The sequence below is a fragment of the Alosa sapidissima genome, chromosome 19 (genome assembly GCF_018492685.1).
Source record: "Alosa sapidissima isolate fAloSap1 chromosome 19, fAloSap1.pri, whole genome shotgun sequence".
Lineage (NCBI taxonomy): Eukaryota > Metazoa > Chordata > Actinopteri > Clupeiformes > Clupeidae > Alosa > Alosa sapidissima.
The window spans coordinates 16,834,501-16,843,765 of record NC_055975.1 but is presented as its reverse complement, the minus strand read 5'-3'; the positions used below and the strand labels follow the sequence as shown (position 1 = coordinate 16,843,765).

At 44.0% G+C, this 9,265-nt stretch overlaps 1 protein-coding gene across 2 annotated transcripts in view; it reads right to left on the bottom strand.

Annotated features, from left to right (window-relative positions):
• Positions 1 to 713: 713 nt before the first annotated feature.
• fut8a (fucosyltransferase 8a (alpha (1,6) fucosyltransferase)) overlaps positions 714 to 9,265 on the bottom strand; it is an 83,711-nt gene continuing 75,159 nt past the window's right edge. For both annotated transcript variants that reach the window (XM_042073465.1, XM_042073466.1), the window contains exons 8-11: positions 7,286 to 7,532; positions 4,522 to 4,698; positions 3,516 to 3,666; positions 714 to 2,966 (exon numbers count right to left, since the gene is read on the bottom strand). In XM_042073465.1, coding sequence (XP_041929399.1) covers positions 2,637 to 2,966; positions 3,516 to 3,666; positions 4,522 to 4,698; positions 7,286 to 7,532 — 905 coding nt within the window. In that variant the 3' untranslated portion in view covers positions 714 to 2,636. The remainder of the gene's footprint in view (positions 2,967 to 3,515; positions 3,667 to 4,521; positions 4,699 to 7,285; positions 7,533 to 9,265) is intronic.

Genomic DNA, 9,265 nt, shown 5'->3' with positions numbered 1-9,265 from the left:
CGCCCAAATTAACATGCACATAAGGATGTGTTAGAAATCTCTGGAGATGGTTTTCTAGAAAAAAAGGTACACTTGTTAAGCCTCTGCTACAGGCTCATGAATGCCAATGGCTCATCCTTACATATACTACCTCAGAAAGGGACCTTATAAAATGAACAAAAACCCACAAGCATTTTTCATTATTGTCACGAAACACTTCCACTCTCGTTTCATGCAGTTGGATGCATGGATGGGAGTATGTTGTGTTGTGTTGGTTAAGGAGGAAAGGCAGTTTTTATTAGGTTTCCTGTGAAGTCGCTGCCCAGGCTGCCCGTAGCTTTTGCATTATTGAGAGGAGGGACAGCAGCTCCCCTGACCGCAAACTCCCTCTGAGCCAATGCCAGCTGCAGCCCTAATTTACTTCCTGGGCCAAGACACTGAGATCCGATGAGATTGAGATGCTCTCTGGGGGGAAAAATAGCATCTTAGGGCTGTGCAATTGGATCAGGATTTTCCCATCAATTTCATTCGTTTATTTTATTTACAACACAATCACTTAATGCTTTCCTCAGTGTTTTAAATTCTCTGGAGCCGAGAGAGAATAGTTCATTTTTCCTCTCAAATGATCAATAAATCAACGTAACTGAATCATAGACAAGTACATTTAAGGGCAGTAACCAAATTTCAACGCTTCAACATTGCATCTCTAACAGGAACCAAAATGGGTCTTGAGGGACAGACATGAAACAGATTTATTGGGATTCCAATTATTCATTTCAAGCTTCTTGATCTCTTTAATGGAGAGAACTTTTGCATGCAGTGTGTCATAGGGGATCTAAGCTTGCTTTTTGAAGCTTTTTACATTTGCTTACACAAATACTGTTATTGATGCTATTTGAGGACTCATAACATTGGGAGATATATTTGAGGCCCAAGCTCAAACCAAAGTTGTTCCCTTGACTTTACCCGAGACATCAAACATTGTTAACAGTTTGTAGCACCGGAGGGAGCACTCATTTTCTACCTCACATAAACGATCACATAAGGCACTGAGAAAGTCATGAGGGTATGAGGGATGTCTGCTCCCAACCTCACAGTAACCAAATAGATCAAAACAACATAAAGTACAGTACACATAAGCAGACAGCTTTGGTTGACCGGTTTTATTTGGTCGGCTTTATCGAAGACAATGCTCAAACGCAAAACATGGAAATGTCCTCATGGTAGACTAAAACCAGTTATGACAATATATTCATTCCTGCCATCCAAAATTCTTCAATAATAATAATAATAATAATAATAATAATAATAATAATAACTTCCATTTTGTTGAGTGTTTATCATTTAATAACATTATTTGACATATAAAAAGGAGACAGTGGGATCGTAGGACGGAGATGCGTAAGACACAGGAATGGAGCTGGAGTGTGTCCTCAGTGAGTCAAGGCTGGTTAGGAACGTTCCAGAAACTTCCAGCGCACATACACACCAAACGTGCACACACACACACACACACACACACACACACACACACACACACACGTGTGCACACACACACACACACACACACACACACACACACACACACACACACACACACACACACACACACACACACACACACACACACACATTTCAGGTATACAAGCATTTCACCTTTTTATAGGCACCATATTTTGAACTATACACACAAACACACATAAACACACATACACAGAACAACTGAATGTTGAAATCACTTTTTAAAGAGCACAAAATGGCAGTGAAAAAAAAATTAAGAGCAAGTGGGTAAGGATAAGTTGGCAGGTGAGATGGCATGATCGGGAAGATTGGTAGCAGAGAAGAAAAAAGAAAACATTTGGCTACAGAGGAGTGCAGTCAATGTCCACATAAGGAGGGGAAACCGTATAGAGGGGGGAAAGGGGAAAGAGAAAAAAGGAGCTCTTCTTGGTACTTCACAATTCATGAGTGTATGTCTTTTTTTTCCTCAGGATATTAAGTTCTCAGCTTAATGTTTGTTTGTTTTTTTTTTTTACCATTATTTTTTGTTTTAAATATGTTTTGTTGCTGTGTTGAGATCACGCTTTTTTCCCTTCATTGAACCGGAGGCTGGGAGAGTCAGTGAGCTCGGCTCAAGAGGTTCACTTACAGTAACAGTTTGCTCTGGAAAAGTCTTCTTTCCACTTGAGGCTCCTCACTCTCTTTTTGCTCTTCCTCTTTCTTTCTTTCTTTCTTTCTTTCTTTCTGTCTTCCTCTCGCTCTTTCTCGCTCATCAATTTTTCCACTCTCAACCCTGACAAGAGGGAGGAGAGCCAGGGTGGGGAGGGCACAGAGTCCAGGAGGAGTGTGACTATTACCCTGTAAAATCACCCCCTTCATCTCTCTCTCTCTCACACACACACACACACACACACACACACACACACACACACACACATACACACACACATACACACACACACACACACACACACCTTCATCCACACACAAACACAAAGTGCATACCCCTTCTGAAGGGTCTGGATTTTTTTTTTCACATCAAGCAGAGAGAGCAACAGTACCTCTTCTCTTTCCTCTCCTCACTCTCCATCTCATAGTCTTTTTTTCCCTCTTATCTCTCTCTCTCTCTCTGTTGCGCTCTCTCTGTCCGTATCTCTCTACTGATTGAGGAGCTTGTCTGCCTCGGGGTAGGTGGGGTATTTAACCGTTTCGATCTTCTCTTTGACCTTGTAGGAGGGGTAGAGGCCGGTGCGGCCCGTCTTGCGGTTGATGCCTTTGGAGTAGCCGTCCCAGTGGTTCCCCGCCACGCCGATGACGTCGCCGGGCTCCAGCGGGATCTCGTCCCCGCCGCGCGGCTCGTGGTTGTAGATAGCGATCTGGTTGTGGGCGTTCTGCCCGCCGAAGTAGTAGATGTCGTCCAGCGAGTGGAAGTAGGCAGAGGCGTCTGGGTGCAGCGTCTGCATGATCTCATAGGCCACGCGGCACACCTGTGGGGGTTGCCATGGAAACACGCATGCATGCACACACACACACACACACACACACACACAGACACAGACACACACACACACAGACACGTACACACACACACACACACACACACACACACACACACCCACACAAACAACCAAATAGACACGCATTAGTGGATGCAAAAGGTTTTTGTAAGACGCGGATGAGAAAGACTGTGTGCTTGTGCCCTCGTTCTTCCCTTTGAAAACCCTAATGGTTGCGATGATTATTCAGGCTTGAAGGGTTTTGTTAGATTGCACAGGTGTTCCAAAACGCAGCATCTGGCTTTTTACAACAATTTGTTCCACAGTTTTCTGCAGTTCTACTGCTTTCATAAATATCTCAAGAAGCGTTTTAGTCCTCACTCTAATCAGACATCTGCTATTTCCGGCAAATGTCTCCGTTGATAACTGCAGTAGTACTTAAAATGATTTTTTACGGGGCAAAAGTAGCAAATATGTTCCAGAAAGTTCCATAAACGGGCATAGTTATTATATACAGGGGTTGATGTTTTAAGAGCTCACCTGTGAGGAGAAGGTGCAGACCAGGTAGTTGGTTTGCGACAGGAAGTGGATGTCTAGGATGACCCCTCGTAGGGAGTTCTCAGTGTAGCGGTTGTGTAGGCCGGCTGACCATGAGATGGAGTTATCACTGATGAACTCGTAGTCTGGGTACCTGCCATAGGGGACACATGGCAACACACTGGGTGAACCTCAGTTCCACCGGAACTACTAAGGTCAATCAGTATATATACTTATACATTTCTTTTTTAAATATGTTTTGGGGCTTTTATGCCTTTAATGTGATAGGACAATGAAGAGAGTGAGAGGAAGCAAGTGGGAGAGGGAGGGAACAGGAAATGACCTCGGCCGGACTCGAACCAGGTTACTTGTACATTTCTGTTGTCTAGAAATGTAGCTTCTAGCGCATTCTGAATACATTTCTGCTGCTTTACACGTGCCTAGTGCAATAACCTTTTTCATGTGCTAATGTACCCTAACCTTCAAACAAAGCGAATGAGAAAAGTTTAAATACATAAATTTCATTTGTTGTGGTTATCCATATACAGTATGTAGGATTTTCCTGCTTTGGCATTATGGGATGTTAGTCAACACTGGCCTGCCCCTTATTACATATCAAGATGAAAAATAGTATTCATATGTTATAAATGTGAAAAGGGTGATTACAATTGTATGAACATAATGAAAACTTGAAAGATGTGCATGAAGTCAGTTTGATGCATTTCAAAACTGTAAACGTCCATGACTGATGGTGACCTCCTTTCTTTTGGCACGTAAATCTGTCTCAATGCTTTCATCAGGCATGTTTTATGCATTGTCTCTTCCACATTAACATTCTTTCTTCTCCTCTCTGGCTCGTGCAAATTAATTGTGGGTTCTAAATCTAGGAACAATTTTTCTGTCACTCTGAGAAACTGAATCCCTGTTGCCATGCAGCTTCAAACATTCAAGGCTCTAAAACACACACACACACACACACACACACACACACACACACACACACACTCACTTGGACTTGGCCTCCTGCAGCAGCGAGGGGTCGTCAGTGGCCAGGTAGACGCGTTTCTTGTCCACGTGCGTGCGGCGGGCCAGCATTTGGTAGTAGTCCTCCACGTGCTGCATGTATTCCTCGATGGGGTGGAACGCCGCTTCCGTACCCACCTTATCTGTCCGTCGGACATGCACCCTAACACACACACACACACACACACACACACACACACACACACACACACACACACACACACACACACAAAGAAACAAATCAAATGGGTGTAAGACATAAAAAAGTGGGTGTGTAGTGTTGACAGGATGGCTGTGCCAGAGTATGTATCTGTCGTGTGCCCTAATTTCATTGTTCAGCAGAGCAGCTGGCAACACGTTAAAGTCCTCTGAACCTGACCTCAGGCTAATTTAATAACTTGCTAAACCATTTTGCTAATTTGATAACATGAACAAGATCCGGTAACACTTTACTTGAAGGTATCTACAAAAGAGTGACATGACACTGTCATAACCTTAACACTAACCCTAACTTGTCATGACAAAAAACGAATGACACTTGACAGAAGCGAGTGACAGAAGCGGTATGTCATAAACGTTTATGACTTGTTTATAATGTTTATAGCACATCCATGACAGTGTCATGTCACTCTTATGTAGATACCTTCAAGTAAAGTGTAACCCAAGATCCTACTGCAAACATATGTAATCCTGTGGAGGGTCAGCACAAAGATATGGGAGTTCCATGTTCAAATGACTTCCTTCAAAACAACTCCACAAAAATCAATGACTTTATATTATCGAGCGGACCTCCCGCACAAGAACCTCCATCATCTCTGGTGCAAACCGCTCCGTTTGCGATGGGACATTTCTCATTTCTCCTACAACAGAACAATTACTGAGCAGTGTATGGACTTTAATAAGCTATGATCGAATCATTATGATGGACTGATAGCCTTCATTGCCACGTCCACTAATTACTTGACCCATTCATGGCCGCACCCTGCTATGTGTCAATGAAATGATCAAATACAGTAGCCCTGCCTATTCTGTCTAGAACTCATTCACAGTGCTTGTTTGAACTATGAAATTAGGGCCTTATGTGTGTGTTAAAGGGTGGATGAGAAGTTTGATTGGATCCATGTAAAGACTGTGTAAAGGATCCATGCAGTGTGTGTATGTGTGTGTGTGTAAATAAGATTGATAGTGTGCATCTTACAATGACTCCCAGAAGGGTGTGCAGAATGGTGTTTATTGTGATAAATGCAGAGGAGGAGGGGGTGCTTGTCACCTGCACCACAGGGACTCTGCCGCATTCCCTTCATTTTCTTTCTTTCTTTCTCTTTCTCTTTCTCTTTCTTTCTTTCTTTCTTTCTTTCTTTCTTTCTCTCTTTCTTTATTTTTTTTGTTCCCTTTCAGTCTCTCTGCCTTGCTTCTCCAAACCCACCCACTCAAACCCACAAATTTTGTTTTTATGTATGTATGATTATGTGCTGGTGTGTGTGAGCGAAACCGCTCACCCTCCACACCCACCCCCAAACATACACACACACACACACACATCCACCCCAAACACACAAAAATCTCAGATCAAAGCTAAGACCTGACAAATCCCTCCACCCATTAAATCACGTTCTTGATCTCGGCTCAGGCAAAGCTTTCCAGTAAACATTAGTTGGCAAACCAACTGTGCTGCGCCAAAGACCTCCAGTAGTCATCTTCTCATTAGGCCAGCTCCTTTGAAATGGACTCACTGACTCCCTGGCTATAGATTGGTCTGTTATTTTCACTCTCATTTCTCAGCTCCTGGTAGGAGTGTGTGTGTGTGTGTGTGTGTGTATGTGTGTGTCTGAGTATTTTACCCTGTGTGTTTGATGTTGCCATAATGCCACACTGACCAAAGACTTTAGACGAGGCAAGACAGATAAAGAACATCTACATGCTAGGGTGAGGACAAGATAAACAAATTACTTATAAACTGCCCCCCCAAAAAAACATGAGGTAGTTAGAAAAAATGCAATATGATGTATAAGGTAGAATAAAGTAGAATATAGTGTGTATATTTTAGAAGATGCAAAATTATAGCAATTCAGAACATCAGTGCGATATCTGTGGTGGTTCTTGCTTTCTGTTCTTGAGAAATGTTTTCTTTTTCAGATATTTTGCTTTTGATTTGCTTTTTCTTCTGCCCTTTGCTTGGCCATGAGAATTCTTGCGTAAAGTATCAATTTAGTTTGTCAGTCAGTTTGGCTGAAAAAATCCTCAAATTGGGCTGGGTAATTGTTACTAAAGCGCTTCTCTGTTCATGGCATCAGCGATTAAGAGGAGTGAAACGCTCAGCAGAGAAGCGAACCGTCAAACAGTGAGAGAGACAGAAAATGGCCCGAGGCCACAGCAATTTACAATCAACATCTCTAATAGCTTACAAATCTAGCTGACAGACCCTGAAGAAACAACTAAAGTAGGACCAAGGGGAAGGAAAGTGTCCTAGGAAGAGTTTGTAGGAATGAACCGGAAAGGACTTGATCTGCAGAGGGCTTGGCTAGAGCTAATTCTACAGATTTAACCAGCCGATATCTGCCATCATGTACTGATTATATGCCATCGGCTCATCAATGATACATTTTCATATGCATTCCTTTATGAGATGCTATTATCAAATGAGGCTGGTTATTTGTATATTTACTGTAGACTTTTTCATCTAGCAGATGCTTTAGTCCAATGAGGCAGGAGGGGCGGAACATGCACGTGCATGCACATGTCATCCTCACCCTATGATTGGATGCTTGAAGCCCAGCTTGGCGGTAGTGTCCCGGATCTCCTTGTCCAGCCAGGCCTGGGGGCGGATCAAGTACTTGACGAACTGCGACACCCACCAGACGGAGGGGTCGCCGTGGAGACGGTGGAGGCGGTCGGCCAGGTCCTCGGGGATGGCCAGGGGGAGGTAGGGCGGGCGCGGGTGCAGGCTGTCCACGATGGGTAGCTCCACCACCTGCACGTCACGGTCATTAGCCTCACCTGGGCAGGGAAGGGCAGAAAAGAGAAAGAGAGAAAGAGAGAGAGAGGGAGGGAGGGAGGGAGAGAGAGAGAGAGAAAGAGAGAAAGAGGCATTTAAGGTTGTTGCACTATGATTTCCTCTGCTGAACCTCTTGATCTCTTGCTTTTCCTCTCTTCCATTGAATGTTCTGTTTCGATTGGTCCTGTTTGAAGGTATATAAATCATATTTGATATAAGAACAAAAAGAGAGAGAGACAGAGAGAGAGAAAGAAAGAGAGACAGGCAGACAGAATGAGAGAGAGAGAGAGAGAGACAGATAACTGCTCCCTACTTTTACTTCCCCAATGTCTTCTCTCATTTATAATCTACTGGCATAATATGAATGTAGATTTATCACGCTCTTCAGAGACACTGTAGCTTTATACATGTCAAATAGACTATAAATAACAAAACGAATGAGAAGAAGAGCCAGAGAGCAAATGAAGAAGTGAGGGAAAGAACAACGAGTGCATTTCATTAAATCCCACGACTATTAAGATGCCCTCCTTTCTTAAGGAGGAAAAGAAAAAGCCCCGTGCTATCTATTTTTTACCACAAGGAAAAGGAAGACGGCAAGCCCACCCTCTCCCAAAAAATAAAAAACAATAATAAAAAAAAGAAATAAAAAAAAAAAAACCCTGCTCAAACAACAACAGTCCATTCTGTGCAATAGAAAGACAAGGAATGCATACCTTGTGAGTGCATGTAATTTTAAGTGTGAAATGTGCATGTGTGTATGCGTGTTTGACTGTGTGATTGTGTGTGAATGATATGTGTGTGAGTGTGTGTGTGTGTGTGCGAGAGAGAGAGAGAGAGAGAGAGAGAGAGTTCAGAATGTAAATTATGATGTGCATTAAATATTGAATAATTCTGCACTCGTATTTTTTGCCTTCATATAAAAGAGTGTTTTAGAAATTCCCCAGCCATCCTTATATAACCTTACTGTCAGGCTTTCTGCAGGGTGTGGGCGTGTGTGTGTGTGTGTGTGTGTGTGTGTGTGTATGCATGTGTGTGTGAGTATGTACACTGGGTGAATGAGGCTCCACTGCCCTGCTTTTTCCAGCCCAATTCCCTTTGCAGAGAAGATAAGTAAGGCCCCTTTCTATTTCTTTATATTCCTCCCTCCCTCCCTCCCTCCTTCCCCCTCCCTGTTTTTCCCCCTTCATCCCTATCCCTCCTTCTCATATTAGGGGCATATAAGGATCTAAGTAGCAGCTTATCATTCATACTGATGAAAAATACAAGTGAAGGACACTCAGGAAGGGGGGGGTCAGTGTGCGTGTGTGTGTGTTTGTTTACGTGCATGATTTGGTGTGTGTGTGTGTGTGTGTGCCATATGTGTACATGGGGAAAGATTGAAGCCTTAAGTTCGCCCAGATGAGTCACTCGGACAGAAGGGCCTCCCAGAGCCTCTCCTCTCCTCCCCTCTCCTCTCCTCTTCTCTGCTCCCTCAGATCAGTGAATTGGAACGCCCTCCACCCCCCTCCATCTGGGACACCACTTACCCTGTCCCCTCTGCCGCTTCCATCCTAAAAGCAGCCTTTCCTGCAGCTCCACTACCCCCAGCCCCCCCCCCCCCCCCCCCCCTCCGCCCTCCTGGACGGGGCTGCCCAGCGTGATCCGTGCTGGGGCCCATGTGTCCGGCCGCGAGGGCTTTTGATGGAGCAAAGCGGGCGGAGAGCGCGAGTGCACCTGGCTGGGCTAATCAGCCGTG